At 37.2% G+C, this 26742-nt stretch overlaps 2 protein-coding genes across 18 annotated transcripts in view; one reads left to right on the top strand and one right to left on the bottom strand.

Annotated features, from left to right (window-relative positions):
- Crtc (CREB-regulated transcription coactivator) overlaps positions 1–22219 on the bottom strand; it is a 57582-nt gene extending 35363 nt beyond the window's left edge. For 5 of the 12 annotated variants that reach the window (XM_022057763.2, XM_022057767.2, XM_022057765.2 and 2 more), the window contains exons 1-4: positions 22064–22218; positions 17001–17102; positions 1143–1416; positions 113–236 (exon numbers count right to left, since the gene is read on the bottom strand). In XM_022057763.2, coding sequence (XP_021913455.1) covers positions 113–236; positions 1143–1416; positions 17001–17102; positions 22064–22177 — 614 coding nt within the window. In that variant the 5' untranslated portion in view covers positions 22178–22218. Of the gene's footprint in view, positions 1–112; positions 237–1142; positions 1417–2849; positions 3023–17000; positions 17103–22063 lie in introns of those variants that run through there. The other 7 variants (XM_022057770.2, XM_087344267.1, XM_087344268.1 and 4 more) reach the window with 5 other exon arrangements.
- Positions 22220–22271: 52 nt separating this feature from the next.
- LOC110826789 (m-AAA protease-interacting protein 1, mitochondrial) lies at positions 22272–25959 on the top strand. Of its 6 annotated transcripts, none has more exons than XM_087344271.1 (4): positions 22272–22322; positions 23210–23400; positions 23755–23956; positions 25055–25959. In XM_087344271.1, the coding sequence occupies exons 1-4, from the start codon at positions 22277–22279 to the stop codon at positions 25285–25287; spliced, it is 672 nt and encodes a 223-aa protein (XP_087200397.1). In that variant the 5' UTR covers positions 22272–22276; the 3' UTR covers positions 25288–25959. The 6 variants fall into 6 exon arrangements, with proteins under 6 accessions (XP_087200397.1, XP_021913473.1, XP_021913471.1 ...); XM_022057781.2 differs by lacking the exon at positions 22272–22322 and adding an exon at positions 22382–22505; XM_022057779.2 differs by lacking the exon at positions 22272–22322 and adding an exon at positions 22515–22673.
- The last annotated feature ends 783 nt before the right edge of the window (positions 25960–26742 follow it).

Below are 26742 nucleotides of genomic sequence, written 5' to 3'. Positions count from 1 at the left end.
ATCCCTACACTGTGTGGCCCTAATTACTGCAGTAGCAATCAACAAAATGAATTGCACTGAAGACACAAACCACAGTCGAGAGAATAAACAGATGAAGTTACTAGAAACATACTTAATTCCTGGAACCCTTGGAACCTCACAGCATGACTTGGGTCTACCGTCGGAAGATAAATTCAACTGCTTTCTGCTAGGGTCAGTGTCACCTAACCCAATTCCTAACAACTGTCCATCAGTCACTGAAACAAATATAAAAAGCATTTGTAAGTACGAGGTTAGACTATGTCTCTGTGGAACTGTCACCACTGTCTTTCCCAGATGAGACACGAATGAATATGATGTAACAGTGCAATGACATTAACAGGGAAAAATAAGACTCAAGAAAAACCTGTCCCAATGCCACTTTGTCCATCATAAATCCCACACGGACTGCCCTGATAATGAGCTCAGACCTCCACAGTGAGAAGCCAGCAAATAACCACCTAAGATATGGCACAGACCGAAGTATGTGGTTACACATCGATGTTCACTTAGAAACATGCTTCTTGTACTGACATATAACAAAAGATTTCTAATTCTGATCTTGTTTTGGGGTAACGACACCACGTGGAAATTTTGCCAATGTTTCTGAGATTCTTATTTCCATCATATTCAAGTGACTTCTATGACTGTTTCTTTCATCTACCTTCTCAATTCATCAATTATTAACATCATATTAATGATATAATATTACTCGGACAGTTGATATGTGCTGAGATACAGTCTTCCACATTGGCAAGCTTTTTATGCAACTGCACGCAGACACAGGTGAAGTCTCTTTAAGAAGTTTATATATCTGCATGAAGCGACAAACAGGTTGTTTATTTTATTTATTTATGTTTTACTTAATGATGCTGTCAGTAGCTCAATCTTTACAGTGTAAAAACATAAGATGACTAATAAATAATGAATTACGAAGTACACAGAAGGATGTGGTAATGGCCTAAGTGATGGTGGTATTATGAAATTCACCTGAAAAGGATAAGAAACCTGTCCAGATAGCCAGTCTCCATGCCAAGATCTGAACCCACAATCTCCTAAATACAATGCAGAAGTGGTAACCACTCAGCCGCAAATTTTGGTTCGCAGGTCATAAAACAGCTCACCTCTCCTTTGTGAACCTGAGCTGTGTAAAGAAGTTTCACCTCCTATGTTCATGGCGCTCTGGTGTAGAGCTGAATCCGAGTTTGTGCGTCGCCAACTAGTGTCTGGAGGAGGCGAAAGATATGCGCCACTACTATACGGTGAGGTGTCTATCCGTTTCTCATTTGGTCTTGACCTCATTGGACCCACTCCCACACTCCGAACAACCCGTTCGCGATAAACCATAGGGCTGTCACTTCGTCCTGCTTTCATCTCTTCCAAGTTGCTCAAAGCACTCTGTAACAAAATGGAAAGCAAACTATGTGTATCATTTCAAGAAAATGCAAGACAGTATTTGCCTAAGGGAACTTAACATTTAAACAATGGATCATTTGTAATTCATCATCACAAATTAATAAGCACCAACATTATTCAATTTAAAACTAAATGTGCATTAGCGAAGGACAAAACCAATCAGAATGGTATAATACAATTTACTAAAACTTGTCCCGTATATGTACGCGCATGTAAGTTCTGTTACTACTGACACCCAATTCTAACTCCCTATTTCCAGTTCCAGCATTCATCTTACCAATACCTTCTTTTATACTGCTTGTTCCACATGACCTGTCCAACCTCTCCTAGCTTTGCCATGTTTTCACTTTCCTAACAAGGCCCATATCTATACTTTATCCTGCTTGTTTTACGCACATGTTCAAGATATCCACGTTGTATTAGCTTTCTGATTCAACTATAAACTTTATTTCCCTCCACTGTTACAACAATAAACTTTATAAACTGTCCTTCCGTATCCTTAAATATTCAGTATTCTATAATACTGCATTTAACTTATTCCTTACAAATTTTCCTTGTCGATCCTGTCTTACATCTTGATGACTTGATAAGTTTTTAGAAGTAACAACTAGCAAGCAACTTTTAGTGCATACAGGAAAAAAATACAGTATTTACAGAAAAATGACAGTGGCTGATCTTACTTAGGTCAATACATTATTTAAAAAGACTATACGAGGGGCAATAAAAAAGTTCCCGGAATTGTGGTATAGCACTGTAATGGTAGGACATATGGCAACGCTTACCTAATCAGCTTCAAACTAGGACCCTTGCGCACACACACACTTGCTCCATCGATCCTGCCATTGTTGGAAGCACCGGCGGAAGGCTTCGTTTGGAATCTTCCGGAGTTCGGCCGTCGTATTCAACACATCGCTGTTTGTGCAGCAATTCCTCACCAAGAAAAGCATTGCCGTCATCACCCAACCACCATACTCTCCGGATCTCGCTCCGAGTGACTTCTGGCTGTTCCCTACTCTGAAAATGGGCCTCAAGGGGACGCGCTTCGCAACCATGGAGGACATCAAATCGAATGCGACGGCCGAACTCCGGAAGATTCCTTCCGCCAGTGCTTCCAACAATGGCAGGATCGATGGAGCAAGTGTGTGTGTGCGCAAGGGTCCTACTTTGAAGGTGATTAGGTAAGCGTTGCCATATGTCCTACCATTACAGTGCTATACCACAATTCCGGGAACTTTTTGATTGCCCCTCGTATATGCCACGGAAAGTTTCACACTTATAAGACAAAAAAAGTATCACATAAGCACATTACATTAAATTACAAAAATAATGGCTTGCAAATACCACATAGGATTACACAAAGTACTCATACTGTTACATAACGCTTCCAAGTGTAATTACAAGACACTCGTTAATACCATTATAACAGCCTGGCAAATGTGCGGTCCAAGAGACAAGTTCTCTTGCCTGAGGGCTCTCGTCCAGCTCCATACAAAAATGCTGTGATAGCACCTTAAAGAACGGCCATTACTGATTTTCTGCATTTCATCGCTCACAATCACCATGCCATTTCAACATCCTACTGAACTTCCTTAACCACCAAAAACCATATACTTGCTGAAACTAAACAGAAAAGCTATAACACACAAGGCTTACGGACCAAGATATGAGATGTTTCACAGCTCACAGTCATAAAAAAGAGTATGCATAAGCATAATTATAACAAAACTTTGTCGTACAATACCTATACGGTCTGAGCTACTGACAGCATCATTACACACACCACAAACAAAATCCATCTTTCTTGAGAGGCTAATAGATACTCTGCTACTCAAAACTCCCTACTCTTTACAGAAACAGAAAGTTCATTACTGCGCTCACAAGATCCTGTCACTGAATCAGATAATCAACTTGACCCTACATCTTTAAGATCTATTTTAATATTATTCCCCCATCCATGTCAAGGTCTTCCAAAAGATCTCTTCCCTTCATATTTTCTGACAAAATGTATGCAGCCTATAAATTTATCGACTCATTTCAAATAAAGAAGCCATCATTCTCTTCCTGGAAACATTAGCCTCAATACCTACAGAATGGGGTCTCCCAACCTAGCTGGATATTGATGGTTCTCTCATGGAGGTTAAAGAGGCCGAAACTTGATGCTGATCACCCACCTCCATCTAATGTCAATGTCTAGAATGTGCAGAGCTTTGTCTCCATACTCCCTTGCAGTTCATACTAAGGAACAGAAAAATGTTATATTTACCTACACAAATAACTTTGTGTATAAACTTCGGCCTCTGTCTCTGCTAACCTTGTTCACCAACCCCCCAAGAGGTCCCACAATTTCTGTCTCTGCTTTCCTGTTTTTTTCCACACTCATTTTAACGACTTAGAGAAACATCGGGGAAATGAAATATCGTGAACAGTTAATCTTTTTCAGCTTTAATGCGAACACACCACAATGTTCATATACTTAAAATGCTAACGTCTGTTGAAATCTCACGTTCTTCAGACACATATTACATTTTCTCCATTTCCAATTACTTGTCCCTGTCATAATATTATCCACATGTCAAGAAGCCTGTACCCATTCAAAGTTTCATTCATATGTAATTCTAGCACAGCCTCACAAACCCATTCTCGGTACTATCTCAGGTATTCAATCTGTCTTTGTCATCTTCTCCTATTATATCACGTTGTTGGCATGGCCACCTACTGGCTACTACTACTACTACTATTGTCCACCACGTCACCTACCAGCAGAAGCCTTGTATTACCACAATCTCATGCAGTTCAACATTTCTATTGAATACAGAAACTAGAAAAGTGCATGAAAGCAGCTCTACAGCAGACCAAACCTATTTGATAAATGCATCCTTCATATGTAACCTGATCTCTGAAATGGTGAGGGCACAGACTTTTCCCATCATGTTAAAATCTTCAACTACAATACAACAAACATTCCAGTCGTCCAAATTCCCAACGATACTACACACTCCCAACGAATATTTTTCCTAACGCAACAACAGAAACTGTTAACACAAAGTCCACCTTATAATTCAATACGACGTTCTAAAATAATAAACAATTCAAACCACAGCCAACATCTGCTAGGAATACAGATGACACGTAAATAAACTCTGACGTCAAATAATGAATACAAATGAAGATATATAATGAGAAACAGACAATTCTATCTGACGAACAGTATAATTTTATAACATTAATTCCATTGCTTCCTTCATACGTTAGGTTAAAAAGTTAACAAGAAATTCCATGCAGAGGTACACGCCTTTTACAGAAAACATGTTTTGCGCTATAAGCTTAAGGAATCCGCTTAAACGGATAAGTTGTATGTTCCATCGTCTCTACAAGAACGTGTCAGGTTTACGAAGTTATGCATTTTCGTTTATAAAATGCCATAAATAAATTTATCTACAACAAATCTTCCGAAATAATCTCCACCACTATTTAAAATTGGCACATCAGTACAGTTATGCCTAAGTAGCAGGTAATGAAGTCGGGCAGGGAACTGATGATATATCACTACGCAATCTTAACTTCGACACTAGATGGAGGTGAGTGGTCATCTTCACGCTCCGGCCGCCTTATCCTCACGAAAAGAACCCCGGTACCCAACGGATATATAAGACCCAAAACCCGTCTGGGCGCTGGGACAAAGAAATAAATCCTGCCTTACGGGGAATCGAAGCCCCGTCCATCCAGCCTGTAGCACAGTCGCCACACTGACTGAAATACCACATGAAATATGAGAGAAATATTTTCCAAATGCGGCTTTCACTACTTTGCATATGCCATTGGCCTTGATGTTAATTTGTTGCAGATATGAGTGTATAGTCGTAAAACAAAGTTCACTGTCTGCTGCACACAAGCAGAAAGGATTTCCCTTGCATGTCCTTAATTATCAACGACGATATATCTGATCTGAGCGCCATGCAAAGTACGCTTCGCCACAGAACTGTCAATGTACATCACAATACTAAATTTCGACAAAATCCGTTCAGTATTTTCGAAGATGGATAAATCTCTCTCTAAACGCGTTAGCTAACTTCAAGGTTATGCAGTGCTTCCTGAGAAGCTAACAGTCGCTCAGTTACTAAAGAAATTCCCCGCCTTTTATGGAACACTACGGTTCGTCATTGTGTTCGCAACAGCCCGCCACTGGACCCTATCGTGATCGTGCTGAACACAGACCAAACATTCAAACCTCATTCCTTTAAAATAAATGCTAATATTATTCTTCCATCTGCACCTAGGTCTCCGAAGTGATCTCTTCCCGTCAGGTTTTCCAACCAAAATTCTGTATGCATATAGACCACATAGGACCACGCTAATATTTGGTGGAAAGTACACATTATGATGTTTCTCATGACAATTTTCTCCAGCCCTCTTAAACACGACTATTATTCTCAACACCCTATTAAAAACATCTCCGATGTTAACTGCTTCCCTTAAGACAAGTGGCCAAGTTTCAGTCCCATACAACACCACAGAAAAAGTACAGTGGAGTGTGGTATTCTGGAACGTACCGTCTCCACCTTCACTTACACCCTAAAGATGGAGGCGATACATTCCTCCGAAAAGTTGGTAATTACAAGATCAGGTGGTGAGGCACTAGTTATACATTCATATATTTCTAATTACGATGCATGACACGTCGAACTAGTTTCCGTACCAGTAACGTTATATGTATGTATTCATGAAGCATTCGATTTGACTCACGTTTATCATGAACGTTTCTTGTGGTAGTCCTAAGTCTCATAATACAAATGTCGAGATACAGGCAATGGACATCCAATTCAACATTTTGAAACGGCATCGTGAAAAACCTAGCGACACACAAATAAATGAATGTATTCATCACCATCTTCACAAGCATTCAAGGTCTTCAGACAACTTCCACATTCCAGTTATGACCCATTAGTTTTTTCTTTCTTTCTGTAACATGTTTGCCTTGAATGGCTCTAACTTGACTGTTTCGCACGATCCTTATCCCTTCATGTACGTTTCAAATATATACGTCGTACAAATTCCGAAATCGAGGCAAAAGTCAAAATTTCTGTCCCTATGGTAACGAGCGTGAGCTGGGCAATCAAGTAACTGGAAACGGATTGGCCTACCGGGATTCGTTTCCTGGCAGGGGTTTTACTCCGTCACTACGTCCAGACATACTTTGGGGCCCACCCAGCCTCTTCCCCAAATACTCAAAATTGGATGAAACGTGAAGTTAATCACTCACATTTAGTTCCGCTTTTGATGTCAAGGTTGCGATAAGTTACGTAAAGTAACAATTTCACTTTACTCAACATGTGAAATGTTAGGTAAATATAAAGTTACTCACAGCTCCAAGCACGGCGCCATGAAAGCGTAAAAGGGGCTCGCAGATAAAGCTACACATTAAATGCAAAATGAGTGGTCAATTAACTCTCTATAGGCGCTTTATCGCTGGGCAAAGAGACCTCATTTTCAGACTACGATCCTCTGGATTCTGACATTATGTAGTCTTGTAGGCTGACAGATTCCTCTGAAAGGTGGCAGACACCTACAAGACTGCATGTTGCCACAAGTAAAATGCCACGCTTCAAGCGTTATGAAGTACGACAGACATGTATACATAAACATTCATACTTGTGTGTCATTAGTATTACCGCATCCAGCTAACCGCCACACATAAACGTTATTGATCACAAGCAGGAATACAGCGTCAAGTAAGATTACTCCACCATCTGATTCACTGCTGATATCCAGCGGCTCGCGGACAGCTCCATAATTCTTAATTATCCCATGACAAATATTAATTCACTGGCATAATTGAAAGTCAACATCGGATACCGGTTTAAAACACAGACATATATGTCATTTTACCGCAAATATTTTGAGCAGACAAAGCAAGTAGTAGGCTTATATCAGGTTGGTAATATTTACTACTCATTCAAACGAAAAGAGAATTTATGTTGCGTAGAAAACAGACATTGCGTGACCGAATGACATACAATTTATTCTCTGCAATGCCTTAATTCCCTCAAAATTAGAAATTAATTTCTTCAGACTAAATATAACGATTGAAGATGTATAAAGTTCATTCCAAAGTCCGATATATTTGTAAGTATCTTTTATATGCATTTAAATCCGAGATTTATTACGCTGCATGATGTCTTCAGTCCATTACGATAATTATAGCCTATAAAATATTTCCTTCCTTAACCCTTTGAAGTCGAAGCTTATCTAAACGCACGCAAAAATTCAGTCCGTACCTCAAAGAAAACACAACTCTTCACCATTACAAACATCAACTGGTTAACGATGTTTTGGGAAATAATCGCGGTTTACAATGAGAATCACACCAAACCCACACACAAAAGTCGAGTTACATTTTACAAAGCAGGTGGTACACATACCACTGGGCTCTAAGAGGTAAGTAAATACATCCAATGGATTTGTGTAATTATGTAAGTAAATCGCTCCTAAATAACTAACCATAATTACATTCCGGTCGGGGTTCTTGTCCAAATACACAGAACTCGCTTTGTCTTTTAGCCAATGATTATTACGGCGACACATAGAAAGTCAAGAATGTCTAATCTTGATGACGTATGTATTATTTCCTTGTTCTCTGAAACCGAATGTGATCTGGGACTTAAATCACAAGATACGCCTTTATAACCTGGAATAATAGCCACGGTGGTCTAGCGGTTAGAACGCTGGCCTTGTAATCCTGGGGGGGGGGGGGGGGGGGGTCTCGGGTTCGATTCCCGGCGGTGCCCGAATTTATAACTTGTGTTGGGCAAGGCCGTGGTCTAGGCAACACGGAGTTTTCCTCCGGGGGCTTCCCCGGTTTCTCCGTGGCATCCCAACAATTACTCCATTCACACACAGAAGAAGGCAATGGCAAACCACTTCTGGATCATCTGCCAAGAACGTATATGAACAGGTCCCAGTCCGAGAAAAGGATGGAAGGATCCTGTTCATATGGACCTGTCGTCAGACAGAACACTAAAATAAAATAATAACAACCTGGAATAAATGTGGGGTTTGTGTTTCCGCAATAGTTAAATGAACCATAATTGGTACTTCCTCCAGGTAAACGACACTCTGAGCTTACTGAATGCAAGACTGGTCCCAGTGACATGCTACAGGGGTACTACCGAAAACAGGTTCACATATTTACGACTCCAGGTTCTCAAGACGGCAAATATGAAGTTCCACTACTCGGTGTAATATTATATAAGACATTTTCAGTTTCACATAATTACTCGACAATTTTCTTCGGCAAATTCATTCACTGATGACACATACGACACTGCTTTAGCCTGAGCTACCTTTCAACATCAGGTTTAATTTCTGCTGTTGCCATTACAACATCCCTCCACGTGTTCATCAGCAAGACAAGTCCTATTTCTTGATTTGACGTTCATCATTAAGCTGATCAATGCTCGCAGAGGAAGGTATCGGATACGGATCGTAATTATCTGGACACTTACTTCATGGGTCTGAGTCAGTAAATTCTATCTTCAGAAAATTCGTATTTACAGAAGTGTACAACTTTGATCGACGATGAGAAACGAATAAACAAAGTTACACATAATTTATCTCTTGTTACAGAATTTACGTCAATGTGGAATTAGTGCGTTTATTGTCATCCTGCCAGCAATGACGAATCCAAACTGACGCAATTAGATTATCTTATCTACAAAGTGGCGATATGTGCGAGAAATTTACAAATGTTATGTTCGATACACACTTCATTTGTTAAAGAGTTACAAGTTATCAACAGTACCATCATTTCCGCAAACTCGGGCAGATCACAGAAATGAACCAACTCTGACGTAAGGCTTCCTTCTTCAGAAGCTAATACCAGCTCACTTAGCCAACAAATTCCCGAAGCTCATTTCTGCATTCACAACAAATCACAACCTAACCCCTATCCTGAGCCACGTGTCATTGCTAATATGGGTAAAATATCGTATTGTAATCGAGAGAAGAAAATGACTTTTATTCTGAGATACTGCGCTGTATTGCCCTGATGATGGAGGCAGTAAGCATCTTTGAAACGTCAGTCAATTTCTACGAGACTACAAGGCGCAATATGCCAGTAGCCATTCATACTCGACGCAGTGAGAACCTTAAAACTCACCTACAGAATGCAATTCATGCTGACATATTACAATAACGAAAAGAATAAGACTTACCGTCACAATACCGAACCGCGTTTTTACGAGTCAAACATTTTAGAATTTAGCAGTTACACGCAATGAATTTTACTAATATTTCGGACCAGGTTTCAGTCAGGGAATGAAACTGCGCACTTCAGAACTTCCTGTATTTATGCGTAAGCGCGGAAGAGGATCTGACTGGTCTGACTGCTGGTAAGGAAGCCTACAGTCGATTTTAAGGTTAATGTAAATAGCCTTCAGGTGGAAGTAAATTTCATGTGCCATGATTACAGTATTCGCAAGACTGGTGTATCGAGGCACTTGCTACAAATACATGCTTTGCTGTTCACAGTAATCTGCAGACCTAAGTAAACAACAAGATGAGAGGTTTAATTTATCATAATAAATCACGATTTCGCTTGATATCGAAGCATTAAGAACAAACACAGAGTAACATCTTAGTTTTTTTTTATCGAATCAATCATTATCAACAAGGGGTCCACGAGTTGAGTAATTCTATATTGTTTTTATGCTGTATTACAGCAAGTTTCAAGCTAATTTTCATCAGTATTTTTTTTATTTCCACGGTGGAACAAAACTAAAAAAAAAATCCATACCTTACATCTATATTTCAGTTGGTCTACCTTCCATTTAATCAAAATGTAAGAGTTAATTTGGGGTAGGGGGTCTACGGTACTCATTCCAAAAAGTCTGAGGAAACTATTCGTGTTCATCACACTTTCCAAACTTGTTGGATGGATTCTGCCCCAAAACTACTGCCAGCAAACACATCAAGCCACCCAACAGAACGTTTTATTTCCGTTAAACAAGACACTTTCTCACAATAAACTGCGAATGATATAGTGAATTTATTTCAAGCGAAATAATTACAGTATTTAGACAGCAAGTTTACTGTCAGAGCACTGAAGAACTAATACATTACAGGTAAAATATGATTGTCTACCAAACAGTACGTCGAGACTCAAGGATAGTTTTGCTATTAAGGAAGTCGCAACTCAGAATTACGTGGCAATATGCCTCAGCGGATCTGGCATGCAGGAAATAAAGCAAGTAGAGAGACAGACTACAAAATAAATACAGCTAAAAAGAAAATCTATAAATCGCTCGCCACATATAATTATGCGACTTAAGAGTAGAGGTCTGTACGGATCTGGGCCTGGTTTAAATGACAACATTCAAATACAAAATTTCGGACTTTCTCCAGCCATTCTTTTTTCGACGCATTTATCTTACGCTCGTGAAACAGTCGGGCTCCGGAAATAAATCTTACAAAACTGTATATCCCATTGACTTGATTTTCTCGGAGATTTTTCACAGCTGTCCCCACCCGGAAATAGTTCGAGACAACACTTTACAAACTTGACATCCGATATCTTTGTACCATTCCCCAAACGCGAAATAATCTGAGATGTTTCAAAGCGTCGTTAAATAATTCACTAAATAATTACTGGCGTCTGTGTATTAAAGAAAACATGAATTAATGATACTACAATCAGGACGGATTGTAAATAGATCGGGCTTCATTCGGGCTGGAATAGAAGAAAGACGGGCTTAGGTCGGGTACGAGTAACATATCTGAACATAAACTTCGAGATCGGGTTAATTTCTAAAATACTGGCCCGTGCAAACCCCTCCTTCAGTTTCTTAAATGCAGCTATGGTCTTGAGACATAGCAATCGGTCTGTATGACAGGATTATACCAGATGTGAATTCGATTGAGTTCATCTAGCTTAGGATAGCGACCACTCTTGTGACGAATCTTCGGATTCCACAAAAAATACCAGGAATTTAATTACTAGCTGAGCAACTACTAGCTTCCCAAGGACGATTCTGATCCACAGAGTTTGTTAAAAAGTGTTCTGCCGAAAAATTAATAAGATACAAAAGAGACAGTGTTCCTTTAGACGTATACAATGAATATCAGAATATGTTGATAGCACACCATTAAATATTTTAATTCACACTGAAGCACATTCATTAAGGAATATAAAAGTATACCTTAAGTCTTGAATATGCAAGTTATTTCTATACCAGTTAATTTTAATCTCTTAACAACGAATAGGATATGAGGGCACGTATACATATTCATGTGCCACTAAGAAAAACTTTACTTAGCGGTTGGTTGCTAGGGAGGAACTAAACATTTCCTTACACATTACGACCAGCGAATGTCCAAACATTACTGGGCGAAAACCACAATGAAGCTAAAGATACACACTGGTAGCTAAAATTCATATTCTAAAATGAATTAAAATACATAATATAGAAAAAAAAATCAAGTTTCTCAAATACTTATTCACCCACTCCATTCACGTAACATTAGACAAACATGTGCAATTTTGGACTACTACTCTGAAACAGAAAATAATTTTGGTACTGACACAACGTAATTAGATAACCTATGACCTTATCAGTTAACAGAACTGCATCAATGCATAAACAAACTTAGTTCACCGACTTTCTAACAAAAACTCCCAAATGTTGTACTCATTTAAAACACATGCTCCACATTCAATTTAGGTCATTTCTAAAATCTCTGCAGTATTCATTTACAGTCCACTTTCCTCATTATATAAAGAAAGAGATAATTACGGTCAGGTCTACACAGATCTTGTGCGCCACTAACATAGCACCTAAAATGTTCAAGATTAGGTCTGGAATTTTCAGCACATAATATAATGGTTTTATATCTTATTTCTCAAGCAAAATATCTTCCACTCATGGTAAAAAAATCCATTCATTATATATCACGTTTAATGACCTTGCCATATCCAAAAATAAATATAAAATGAAGTCAACTGAAAAAAAACAAGTAAGCAACAAGTCTATTAAATAATGCGTATAAACTATATAAACAAATTTATTTATTTATTTAGTGTTCTGTCTGACGACAGGTCCATATGAACAGGATCCTTCCATCCTTTTCTCGGACTGGGACCTGTTCATATACGTTCTTGGCAGATGATCCAGAAGTGGTTTGCCATTGCCTTCTTCTGTGTGTGAATGGAGTAATTGTTGGGATGCCACGGAGAAACCGGGGAAGCCCCCGGAGGAAAACTCCGTGTTGCCTAGACCACGGCCTTGCCCAACACAAGTTATAAATTCGGGCACCGCCGGGAATCGAACCCGAGACCCCCTCCAGGATTACAAGGCCAGCGTTCTATCCGCTAGACCACCGTGGCTGTATAAACAAATACCAACCAATAATAAAGCGTGTCCACAGGAAATCTCACCCATTAACAAACCAATCAAAGTGACTACGACGTATAGAAACACGCGGCTTGCGAAACTCGTAGAACAATTCGAAAAGTTTATTTTCTTTGTTCCAGGTCTTTTAGGCAATCAGTAGCGGCGCTGAATTCGATAATACACTAAATGACGTCTCCACAAGAGAGAGCTCAATGTGTAGTTTGGTTTTCGGAAACGAAATCGCCGATTACAGTTCAAAGAAGTTATAACCGTGTTTTTAAATAGGATCCACAACACAAGAAGACAATGAAGGCCTGGTATGAGAAGTTTCTGGCTACAGGGAGTGTCTTATGGCAGTCAGGTTCAGGCAAAAAACCGCACGTCTGGCGAAAAGGTGGAGCTTGTCATGGAAGCCTTTTTGAGAGAAGTCTGACAAAGTCGATTCGTACATCGTCACTTGAGCTCAACATCCCACGTTCAACATTTCATAAGGTGCTTCATAAACGACTTCATTTATATGCGTACAAAGTCCAAATTGTGCAAGCCTTCCAGCCAAATGACCGACCACGACAACAGTTCGCCATCGAGATGCTTGACCGTATTGATCAGAACCCTAATTACTTATGGAATGTGATGTTTTTAGACGAAGCAACCTTTCATACTTGTGGTAAAGTGAATCGCCACAACATACGCATCTAGGGATCAGAAAACCCACACAGTTTCGGGAACACGTCAGACACAGCAAGAAGGTCAATGTTTGGTGTGGGATGATAAAAGACAGAATTATCGGACCCTTTTTCTTCATTGAGCCAACTGTAACCGGAAACATTTACCTGGACATGCTTGAACAATCTGCCCTCCCTCAGTTTGTCTCAGTAACCCAATGCGATTTTATGGACTGATATCGAATATCGCTTAGATATCCTGAGAGCTACTAACGGAGCTCATGAGGAAGTGTACTAAGTAAAACTTTTTGAGTTACTCTACATAACGCCACAAATCACGCAGCTTCCCCCCCCCCAATTTAATCTGTTAATGGGGGAGAATTCATGTGGACACCCTGTATAACTCAGAAAAACAACAACAGAAGGTGCACAATAATTTCTAGGAAGGACAATCACACACTGACTCACTAATCAGACAAAAATAAACCAGAAAACACAACACAAAATTACAATTACAAACATAGTAGTAAGAAGCATCTTATGCAAAACATTAAAGAAACTAAGCACAGAAAACCAACTTTAACCAGTCACAAATATAACATCAAACTAAATTCATCAAAGTTTAACACAACACAATCACTTACTTAAAAGGCATAAATGGAACAAAAGTATGTACAAATGCACCAATGAAGCACGTAACATCACACATGTTCCATGGTCCCGATGTCCATTTACTGCGTGAGTTAATTACATTACAGAGACATTACTGAAATCTATATTTTATGTGATGTAACAGTCTTTTGAATGATGAAGTGTTTGTAAGAAAATCATTAATACTTGATTTGAGCTTTATGTACATTGAAATGATTCAAATCAAAACATTGTGTTCCGGTGCTTAACAAAGATCCTTCGCTCTCCAAAAACACAATAACTGAAATCTCTTTAGAAAGTCTGAAAATATACTGAATTTCCTCAAAATTAAAAAAGCACTTTTACTCAAAATTTAAAATTTCTGAAATCAGAGTGTATCTATAAATCAATAGCGTTTTTTTCCTGAAAACCTATTAATATATCAAGGGTGCATCTTACAATCTATGGCAGGGGTCTCCAACCTTTTTGTGCCTACGGGCACATTTGAGAGTTTATGAGATCGTGGCAGGCACCAACCAATTAACAAAGCCAAATTTTCTTTTCTCTGGACAAATAAGAAATGGACACCAAATAATACACAAAACAACACGACGTTTAATGATACAAGACACCACGCAATCAAAAATACGTAGTTTTATAATTACAATTATTATTACTCAAGTGGGAAGTTAGTGTGATGTTTGGCACTGCATTTCATCGGCCAGTTTTTCAAATATGGGAGTGTAGGATGATGTTGCTGCCCGTAAACAATCGTCAAGTTGGGCGTCAGTAAGTCGAGATCTGCGCTTTGATTATATAATGTTCGTGGTTGAACGGCCTTCATTATTCAATATAACCTCTTTCCGTAACAACACGGGCACCCAAAAAGGCCTTGGCGGGCGCCATGGCGCCCGCGGGCACCGCGTTGGGGACCACTGATCTATGGTATATTAAAATTAAGGAACTATGGTAACATGCAGATGGACAAAAATTACTACCCCTACATGTGTTCATTCAACGCTACATAGTCTGAGCTACAGAAAAAGCATTGTTAAATAAACTATAAATAATAAACATGTGTTCACTCTGTACGAAGAACACATTTGGCGGAAATCAAATCTGCTCTGTAGCAAGTAACTACGCTGACTTATCAGAGGTTCCAATAAAATTACCAGGGCTATTTGAAAAGCACAAATTGGAGAAACAAAATCACTGTATTTTACAAATAACGCAACAAGCCAGAGCACCCCCTCCCCCTGCCAACCTGTCTAGACACTTACCACTGAATCTCATACTGAGCTGGTTCAATCCCTTTGCGACATAACACATCATTTGTTTCGAGGAGAGACCGTTAATCCATGCCCAACCTCAAGCTATAAGATCAGCCTTTGTCAGTGACTGTTTATTCTCCTCTATTTGTAACATCGAGAATTGCGCCATGCTGCACATAACACAGACATGATCAAATGCTGTCATAAAAATTAATGTTATTTCCATTTTCAGTTCATGCCTGCAGGACTTCTGCTCCGAACAGTTTACTCAGACAATTCACAATAAGTCAAGGCCAACGGAATGTTTCTGCATCAAATGTATTTGCTATTAGAACACAGCGGATCAAGCAAGACCAGCATAATATAAGCTACTTTCTGTTTATTTTAAAAAGTAACTTTAAAAATAAGATTTGGGGTTTTCACAGCGGTGAGGATGAAGATTTCTGTCTTCTGGGTTGTTGCGCTGTGTAGTCTGGTCAATGTTTAACATCGACCAGACTACACAGCGCAACAACCCAGAAGACAGAAATCTTCATAACTTTAAAAGATTTATCACCTTGTTGGCACTCTGAAAACACATACATTTCACATATAGTTTATATGCTTATAATATCCCACTATATAAAATGTTCACACATTTGGCTACTACTGTTCATTAGAACACTTCCAGCCACGAAATTAATTTTCTTAAGATATTCATTCTTTAAACGTCCTGCACTAAATATTGATACGGTTGCCACTACTTCAAAATTTATATAATCACTGTGCTGGAATCAGTGACTCAGTAACAGTATCAGAAGTCCTGGACATTTGTGAAGAACTGACGACATCAGTCTCTCCAGTTTTTGCAGTATGGAAGTGTGTGGTTGGTTATCGGGGTTGAGCCCAGACTCTTAGGCAAGGCATGGATAATCCCATCATATGTCTTAATAACCGGGGCAATTATATTGAAAAATAGTACAAATATGTACCATGATTTTCATCTAATAAGATAACAAAGTCCTCTCACAAAAAAATGTACATTACTTTTTGGACTCCTTGTAATAAGTATCTCTACTAAACCTGATTTTGTGCAACAGTCTGGCCCTAATACACTTATTCTGATCACTAACACTAATGTCAGTATAATCTTTTCATAATGAAAAATTCATAAATAGTGAAGACGTACAGAATACTTTTTTAATTAAGTCTCTCGTCGTGTAGCTTTGAATAATAAAAGGTGTGCTAACTGCCTGTTTCCAAGAAACTTGCATTACTGGCTACATAAACAAACTTGTGTTTTATCCTTAAAATGTCACAAAATCCAGCTTCGTTTATTCAAGTTGTGCCGAGTTGTGGGTAGCGGTGGCAAGTTGTTTGGTGGTAGCCATAAATTCTTTTATGCATAAGCAAATTGCATAAGACAACATTAATAAATGTTTATTTCTGATTCTGAACGAAGCAGTCTAAAGAATGAAACAAAGTCAAAGAATTTTGTTACGCAGCAAAAAAATTAAGAAGCGGGTACAACCGTCGGTTTCACAAAGCACAGAAGCTGATGACAGCCAAGCTGAATATTGTGCAACAACTATTATGGGCAAATAGCAGGCAAGTAACAGCACACCATTTACCCCTACCTTCAAATCTACTGAGTTACTGCCTATGTGGTTGACATTGGGCAGAGACCCACCTCGGTAGGAGCCAAGAGATTGGTTAATGAGAAGATGTTGCTTAGGCACCTAGAACACAAAAGCACACACAACTACTGAAAAGCACAAGCCCGATGCAAAAATAGAAGGAATCCAATAAACATTAGCCAAGATGCAGTTGAACCAGCCTCCCATCTACAAAACACATCTAGGCATCCAGAATGTGAGGCATAACAGAAACACAATCCATCAGAGTAACAGAACAGGGCTTAATTTCTAGAGGTGTGAGGACTGAAACAAGCTGGATACCCCTGACCAAAAGATAATACCATGCATAAAATTTTAAACCTTACACTAATTAGGTGCAAAAGATTAATTCTAAAAGAAAGTATTCATATTCCATGCAGTTATTATTTATATATAATCATTCTGAATTGTTCCCAACAGAAATTAAGCTCTGATGAATAACAAAATATATATTAACAAGAAACCATCTAGCCAGAGATACCAATAAGAATAGCGTAACAGATAATAAAAACAAGAAAATACAACTTTGGTCTCAGAAACTACTCTGAACTATAAATTGAAATACCTTAAACATAAATGGTTAAATAATATATTTTAATTTCATTCTCCCTACTTACCATTCGACTAAACTTTAAAACAAACTGAAATCCATTTCTTACTTTTGCAAATCTTGTAAATATGTCAGAGTTTATACGCACATATAAAATATATTATATATTTAAGATTAATTTTAATGGTGGTAAAAAATGTGGATCGGAGTGTGATGGGTTATAATGTCACAAATTCTTGTAAGTAGTTCAAATGACAGAAGATAAAGGTGGTATGTTCCTCTAAAATACTGATAACCACCTACAAGATTACATCACATTATAATCCAGCAGTCAAGAATCTCCCATGGTATAACTGAATTGTAAGTTTTGATGTTTTTGTGCCTCATTACCTGGTCATTTGACCACACAATACAAGGAAACAATGACCCATTATACTGTAACACTGAATTTGATGTGCAGGTACAATGAAAGGGCAAATATCTACAAACTGATTCTGGTTTATCATCAGAAGTATGAACTAAGTATCCATTAAGTGAGCTACTGAAAGGTTTAGCTTTATTAGTTATTTAATTATACTGTGTCAGTCAAAGGAGCTATTTAGTATCAAATGATAAATTGTAAGTAGCCCATTAACAAAGTTTCGAAGTGAAGGATTTGAAGTTCTTAGGATGGCAAGTATGAAGCCAGTTATCTTCTGGGTTGTACCAACATTTCCGAGGTACTTGCTGCCTCCTGATGACATACACAACAAATACCTCTGAAACGCTGGTAATTTTTTAACAGACTAAACAGCATTACAACCCAGAAGACTGGCAATCTTCAAGGTTTTTAAGTAAACGTAAACTATTTCAAGGTACTTTAAAAAACCCAGACAGCACGCATAATTATCTAGTTGAGATACAAAGAAACTTATATATTTAATAAAGGGTAGAAGAAAACGTAATGTGAAAAGCACTCTTAAACCAAATACACTCAAAGCAACAAATAACTAAGCATTTATTCTCAACATTCTGTTAAGTATTGGAGTAATTCTTCACAAAGAGCATTGATAAATCAGTTTAACCATAAAAATACCAAGATCTTACACAACAATATCTAAAAAATAAGTAAACAGAAAGCCAACACCAGTTAAACTGGTCCCATGAATCTAAATTGTCTGCCATTTTGTATTACAAGTAAATGCCCTCTGGTTGTAAAGAAACACATTTCATTCTTCAATGATTCAAGCTCAAAACATTCGCACAAAATTTAAACAAGTTGACAGTGAACCCATACACTTATTCCTGAAGGTGAACAGGGATGTAGAAGTAAAGACATGAAAATAATTCTCACCTTGGCCAACATTTGAAAAAAACAAAAAAACAATGAAATTTCTTGTCTATATATTATTGGCTATTAGGAGAATGACAATGAAAGAATTCATCAAAGTGACAAGACACTATCCCAGCATTTGCCTGGAGAGTACTGAAGAAAATCATGAAAAGCCTGTCAGGAGAGCCAATTTCTGAATGAAGATTTGAACCCAGGTCCTCCCAAATATGAAGCGCTGACCACTTGGCTGCAACATTTGGGGGCATCCATTTTGCTCTCAACAACAGGATGATAGTGAAGATGAAAATGGCAGCTGAAAGAGAGGACTTGCTGCTTATTGTGTAATCCCAACTACTATGATGGCCTGTAATACCTCACAAAGTTCTGACCTTGTAAGAGATATGGAATGGTGAAGACAGGCTTAAAAATCTGCACTGAATCAAGCTAAAGCAAAATCTGGAACCTTTTGCACGAACAACACCTTATTCTTAGACCACTAGGTTCCTGTGTGTCTTCTGTTCATTAAAAAACATTTAATTAAATATATTTTAAGACACATAATAACCTTACCTGAAAAATATTTTCATCACAGTTTCACTTACGCTGTCACAAATTTCAAAGGAATATGTGACAAAATAATCATGTATAAACGAAAATATTCCCACATAAATATGTATCAATCAAAGGAAAGTATACCTTTAAAACATATTAACAATAATGAGGGAATTTAATTTAAAACACAACCCCAACAATAATACTTGAACCCCTTCATGCACAAAATGACAAAAGCAATGGCAGTACTCAATTCTTGCAGATGTATCCTGTTGTATATATGCTGAATTGCTTGAAACAGGTGCAGCTATAATTTCAGCTGTTTTGTCACTTGATGAAAACTTTTCATAGACATACACTTTTTGCATTCTAAAATTTTGTTACCAGTCAGTGTATTGTTTCCTTACACTACTTCCTTGTCAGGATACATATTGCTAAATGTTTTGCAAACAGCAGCAAATGATTTCAGTATAAAGTAACATTCAAGAATAATCATGTTCTGCTCATAAATATACCATGTTTGCACCATCACAGCTTTAGCAAAACTGGTATGAGCAGCAACCTAGCAACCAAAGTGACCTTAGACTCTAGTGTCACAGGAGAGATTGAGAGTCTATTACACAGAGTTGGACATGCCTCCAAACTAATTTCTTTTACCACTATATATGACTGTTGTTGGGCTACATTTTAAATGGTATACCTTGCACTTCATCCTCAACAACACTACTAATACCGTTTTGCATGCACCAATAACCAACTCCATAAAGCAAAATCCTTCTTCACGAGACTGAATCCTATCCTCTGCCATCTGAGTTCAGTCCATAACCTTTCTTTAAGATATATATTACTATCCTCCCATCTATACCTATGCCTACCAATTATGTCTCATTCAGATTTTCAGTATGCACTTCCCACCTCCACCATGTACAATACATATATCATACTTCCCCCTCCCCAAGGCTGAAGATGGAGACAGTATACTCCTCCAAAACATTTGCTGGTATCTACCTACAAGTCCACAAGATTTTAACAACCAAGATCAACACTGATATTGTAGGTTACATTTTAAATATTTATAATACAATATAATCTTTATATTAATCACATGCTTCATAGAAAATGGTTTTATTTCCATTGTGTACTACGTATATACTCCCCACAAACAGCCTGTAGTCTAACACAAATCATTCTGACACCATAAACAGGCAATTTTTGTATGAAAGTTAAAACTGAAATCAATATTTGAATGTTGATTTTCACATTTTATCAGAAAGCTAATCATTACAATGTACCAATGCTCCTGACATTCAGTCACACATGGGCAGAGAACCCCTTGTGGATGTTGTACAATATGCAACAGGAAGTACATGAAAGTATATATTTAAAAAGTTATAAGCCAGTAATTTTACTGTTGTCAATAACTTTACTCTAGCAATTAAAAAGTATATTCTCTTCTTAGATCCTAGTCCTTAAAACTTTAATAACCTAACAGATATAAATGTACTTGGATGTTCTCACAGTTCTCTCATTTGAATATGAAGTAAACCTAACATCACAGAACTAAATGTTATAAAAACATTTTTTTCTCAAAGCTAAAACTCCTAATTCTAACCAAATGCATGTTTTCATGAAATAATATACACATCAAACTTTAGATTCAACTATATCAAATACAGGGCATTGCTATATCATCAAAACTGACAGAGCTAGTAGAAAAGTTCAAAGTGGTAACTCCATCTGGTCAACATGATTTATAAATTTAATATGAATTAATCATGATTCGTATTCTTTCAAAGCAAAACATTATCTCCAACATAAGATGTTCTATAACATGTAAAAATTGCTTGAAAGGAAAGAAAACATGTATCAGTTTCTCAAATGTTATTACTTTACATTTATTTCCGGCAACTTTTCCTATCTTAATTAACTTTTTGACTTAAGGAAAATATCTTTGAGAAGTTGTATGTTTACATAGAATGTTGGTTAAATCAGTCTTACATATGACAAAAAGGATATCCTTTTATCAAATGTCACAAGGACAGTTATCGACAGGTTTCTACAAAGATGTACAAAATTGTAAACTGTGTATGTCAAGATAATAGAATTACTAAGTACTCACACACTTCAGTAACCTCGTATTACCAGTTCATTTAGACTTGAACTTGAACAGCTAAGAGTTAAATATCTGACCTTGACTGATATTTACCAACAACACAGTTAAATAAATGACGTCCTCAAGCCAAAAATCATATTAAACGTTCGCTCAACGTTTTAAATTAAATTATGTCAATCGCTCAAAATGTAAACAACAACAAACGTTACAGATCTTTCGAAATAAATTGCCTCTTTTCCATGTGTTTCGTACAGGTGTCATTTCCGTAATTCATTAAAGCTGAAACGATTAACTGTGTGTACACTTAACATCATAAAGAATGATACCTCATACTTCTCCTAGCACAATTAGGCATTCCATTTCTCACACACACATCTCATTCTACAACAAATAACACTGGAAGCAAAAACTTAGGCTAGTTTCCTTCGTGGCTTGTTTATGTTAGGGCTAGAACAATAACTGTAGGAATAAAAACAATCAATGTCGCAATTGCTTACTTTACTAGTTGCATCTGACACTTCTCGCATGATCTGTTCGAAGGCAGCTGTTTCTTCTGCTTGCTTCTGAGTGTGTAACGCAATCTTCTCACTAAATTTTCTTGGGTTCGCCATGATGGCTGCTTTAGTTTTGACTTGCAAGGCAAGGCAAATAGCCAATGAAAACCTATTGACACAGTTTCCCACGCTATCTGTTGGTACAGTTTTATGAACATGGCCAACTCTAATACATTAAAGTTGGCAGAAATGTTTAGCAAAGGTCAATGTTGCTTTCAATTTTTTAAACATGTAACATGTTACATTAACTTCTGATAGATAAATGTCACTTCAGAAACATGCTACACATGTAAATCTAAAATTTATAGTTATGTAACCGTGTTTCCACAGACCGTTACATGCGCTTATAGAGACAAAAAATAGATATTCAGCGCGACTCTCGCTGGTAAAGTCACATTTATACAATATACCAGACTGAACCAAGTACTGGTCATGCTCATGAGTTTTTTAAATATTGTATTAGTGAGGCCTGCGAGGAATTTACAATAATTTTATATTTCTTGTAAAAACACCATTTTTCGAGAATGAGTGACAAATCAAGTTGTATTGTGAGGTAAATGGAATCATGGGCATTAATATAATATCAGCTAGCAACAATGTATTGCTGGTATAAGAAATTATGGTGGATTCTCAAGGACCCGTAGTTTAAGCCGAAGAGGGCAGAATCGTAAAGCTGCCTTCTACTCTTTTTATTCTTCTGTAACTCTTACGTGCCGACGAATGGCGCCTATACTATTATACCACTACAGTAGGATGATGTGTTTGCTTCGAAGATGGCCGCTTTCATGTGTAGAAGTAAAGTGATTTGTAGCCATTGGATAAAGATAGGTCGTTTTTACTACTGTTCAATGGTCGGCATGACTTACAGATCAGTGTATAATATTTCAACCTTTCGTAACGTAACTTCCATAACAGAAGTGCGCCTAGAAAGGATGGAACAGAACTTTAAAAATGAAAGGTCTTTATCAAAGAACAAAACTAACTGTATACATAGGCACAATGTAAGTTGTTTTCACATGATAGGGAGTTGTGACGTTGGTAAAGCAACACAATCAAAGAATTACCAAACAAGAAATTCAAACATTACAGGCATAAGTCGGTGGTACTCCGATGGCAGAGAACCACCAAGGGAAAAATTACCAAGTTTGATGGACTTTCCAGAAATAGTATGGCCTAATATTTTTAAGACACTGAGGAACTGGATATTGGCTAATCTCATCATTAGGCCATATTTTGATCAAGAATTTGGTCTTCCAGATTTTGTACTTGGATCAAAACAGGTATATCAAACAATGCAGTATTTTGCATATTAATCCCATTTAATTACAGGCTGATATTACAAAAAAGCCCATTTTTGTAGAAAAGTCTAGCATTTTGAAGTTCTTAAAGTATAGGTTTGAGTTGTCCGTGGTGCATTACATATATACCAGAACATATACTTTGTGAATACTTTTCACATTTAGTCCACTGTAAGTAAATTGTGTATTTATCTTTTATCGTGAAGATACAAAGTAATTTAGTTTTCTTAGCTTAGAGGGACCAAATCATACTGAACATGTGTACAGTTTCCACTAGAGTTCAAAGTTACTTATTGCATAGCAAGGCCATACAAGTTGATACATCCTAATTTGCAGGCTGTAGAATGTGTGTCAAATTGTTTATCAAGAGGAGACTTTGCAGCTTTGGAAAACATGGTAACACAAGATACATTGCAAGTAGTGAAAAGGAATATATCCACTTTCACATTACATCAGCGACAAGAACTGGCTCTTTCAAAGGAAGATGTCTACTTCAGTTTTCCATATCAAATTGGAATCATGTTCAATGATGATGACAGTAAGTTTATTAGGGTAAGGTTGAATTAATAACCTGTATACCTATTTGTAGAATTCTGATTTTTTTAAATGGTTGACTATACATATTATCATAATACAAGTGCATGACTTACATTTAGGACAGGATCTGATTTTAGTTTTGAATGGGACTGAGATTTTTTGGTTTTCATCTTTCCATTTCTCCATGCACAATCATTCTCCAACATCACAGTCATTCCATGAAAAAACAACATACCCACTGAATGCTGAAGTCTAGGACTGTGATTAAATTTGGCATACAAATTAGTTCTGTTACCAGTCACCTTTGTCTATTTTTATTTTAAATTTCTGTTAAGTGGGTTTTGAAATATGAGGTGATAACGTGTAGAGAAAAATTGTAGAGTTCACCGTAAATCTTGTGAAATTTATTGTCTGTATGTAAAAATATACATCACAGTTGATAAAGACTCAGAGTTCTAAACAGTCACATGTCATGAATTTTGTAAATTAACTGCAGAAAAGTAGCAACGTGGATTTGTTTAAAAACCTGTCACATGTAATATTGGGAATGTGGTAATTGTAATGTTGGGAATAATACAGTTTAACTTATCTCAGAACATGTTTTTATCCAGCTTCTATGTAGAAGACAAAATAAATATGAGAGCAATAATTTATGATTAACTTTGTAAGTCATGAGTTTTAAGAGATGCATCCTGTTGCGTGTTTATCAAGAATGTATTTTTAATAAACACTGAAACTATAATTTAAAAACTGTTCAGTAGACGGACTGTTAACCTAACGTTTGTTAGGTGAGTGGCACCCCTGTAGAGCACATATTAAAATCGCTGTCTTTCTGAATGCATGCAGTAACTTGAGAACTGGAAAACAATTTTTCAGGAAATTTCATATTGAAGTGTTTTATTGAAATTTGTTAACATATTCCAAATTTGCTTAAAATTAGACATTAAGACCATCAGAGTTTGCACACCAAGTGACTGGGCTTAAAATATCCATGGTTTACTATGGTTACCTTTGTTAAAAGTCAAATTTTGGTAAAGATGTCAGAATTATTATGCCAGTTACTTCTCCATTATTATATTGCTTTTTTATTTTATTTCAGAATATCAGCAGAGATTTGTAGAAATAACAATGTGCTATCATGTTCTGCAAGGCCTGAAGGAACTAAGACAGCAAGGGATAACACCACCTTTAAATATGGGCATGTTGCCTGAGTACAAGCACAAGATTTACATTTGCAATTATCGTTTCATCAAAGAATTCACCAAAGGTGTTGAAGACCAGTGGACAGTGAACATTGTGAATCACTTCAGGCCATCAGATTTTGTCAGTTAATAAATGTCTCAAGTGTGACTAGTACAAATATAATAATGCAAAATAAAATTTGTGCTCTTGAAATTAATTATAAATACGTGCACTTTCTTCTTTTGTAGGAATTCTTTTATACAGATTTGTTATTTAGAGCCACATGTGAAACTATAATGCTTTATTTGGAATGGCAGCTCATGATAAAAACATGCTTCATAGAGTTTGTAGAGATATGACTGCAGTTTTGTATTTGAATGACATGTAAATGTAATAAACTTTGTATGTGTTCTAGAATTAATTTCCTTGTAATTTTCATGTTTATTGGCAAGAGTATTATCCCTTAAATGGGTGTATCCGGGGTTCCAAAATACAACTTAAAACAGGTAGCTCGGCAAACAGTCGTGCAGTATGTTACATATATGTATTTTTTACTTGCCACTATCTTAACTTGCCTTTGGAAACTAAGTGATTATACTTTTGATGTCCCGAGTGTATAACGGGAGACTGAATTCATGTTTGAATAACTGGGGTGTGTGAAGAAATCAATGCAGGTATGGACAGTGTGTGGTACATATGATAAAATTGTTACTTTTAAGAGACTTAATTTGTGGGCATTCACTGGATGCTACATTTTGCAGAAAGGAATGGACTGATCTACATATACTGTAGTTTATTGAAAATATATCAAAATGAAAATGAGTTCCATACAGATTTCATCTATCATATGTGCTGTGAAGGTGATGTCTTATTCTGAATTTATTTATTCACAAGAAAAGAGCCTTTTATGCCCGTGAGATACGAGGCTTAGCCATTCTGGACATGGTGGTGAAGAATGTCATGAGCTCTTGACTCCACCCACCAGTTGTGATTGGCTAGGGTCCGGCCACGAGCACTGGCCGGGCAGGTATACATGGGAGACGACCGCAACATCCAGTCACATCAGAACCCTGATGATGGGGGACAGAGATGGTCCCTAAAATGTCAGTTTCTTCTTTTAACCAACTGATGCAGCCGATCGCCCAAGAAGATTTTATTGAAACATCAGTCCCCCTCACTTGGCCCATTGAGAATCAAAACACAACTGCCTAGTTTGTAGTGTACACAAAAGAAAACATAAATGATGTGAAATTAAGGAAAACCAAGTTCTGAGACTTTTTTCATAGAGATAACAAATTTACTAGAGTTATTTATGCAAACATGTGCTCTTGAAATAATATATTTAAAGATTCAACCGGTAAAATTTCCACATATAATTTAGTATCATTTGGCTCAGTGTGTTGGACATGTCTGAATTGTGTACTGTTATCTAAATACTGAAATATACAGGGTGGGTGGGAAGTAAGTAGGCATTGAGATGGTTATAACCTCTATATTTCCGATGCAATAGTGATTATTTAATGCCTACTTACTTCCCACCCACCCTGTATGACAATTTCTTTGGTTCTTTTTAAAAAATATGCATCGTTTCATATAATACTGAGC

This window comes from Zootermopsis nevadensis, unplaced genomic scaffold, assembly GCF_977971745.1.
Source record: "Zootermopsis nevadensis isolate Lab colony 2312 unplaced genomic scaffold, Znev_1.0 Znev_ptg000007l, whole genome shotgun sequence".
NCBI classification, from domain to species: domain Eukaryota; kingdom Metazoa; phylum Arthropoda; class Insecta; order Blattodea; family Termopsidae; genus Zootermopsis; species Zootermopsis nevadensis.
The sequence above is the reverse complement of the archived record's forward strand: the minus strand, read 5'-3'. Positions and strand labels throughout refer to the sequence as shown.

Excerpts from the sequence above, each read along its gene's own strand:
- LOC110826789 (XM_022057777.1), top strand. The coding sequence starts at position 22,894 with ATGGCCGCTTTCATGTGTAGAAGTAAAGTGATTTGTAGCCATTGGATA. Across the intron at positions 23,401-23,754 it reads TTGTACTTGGATCAAAACAG|GCTGTAGAATGTGTGTCAAA; the intron begins GTATATCAAACA and ends CCTAATTTGCAG. Across the intron at positions 23,957-25,054 it reads CATGTTCAATGATGATGACA|AATATCAGCAGAGATTTGTA; the intron begins GTAAGTTTATTA and ends ATTTTATTTCAG.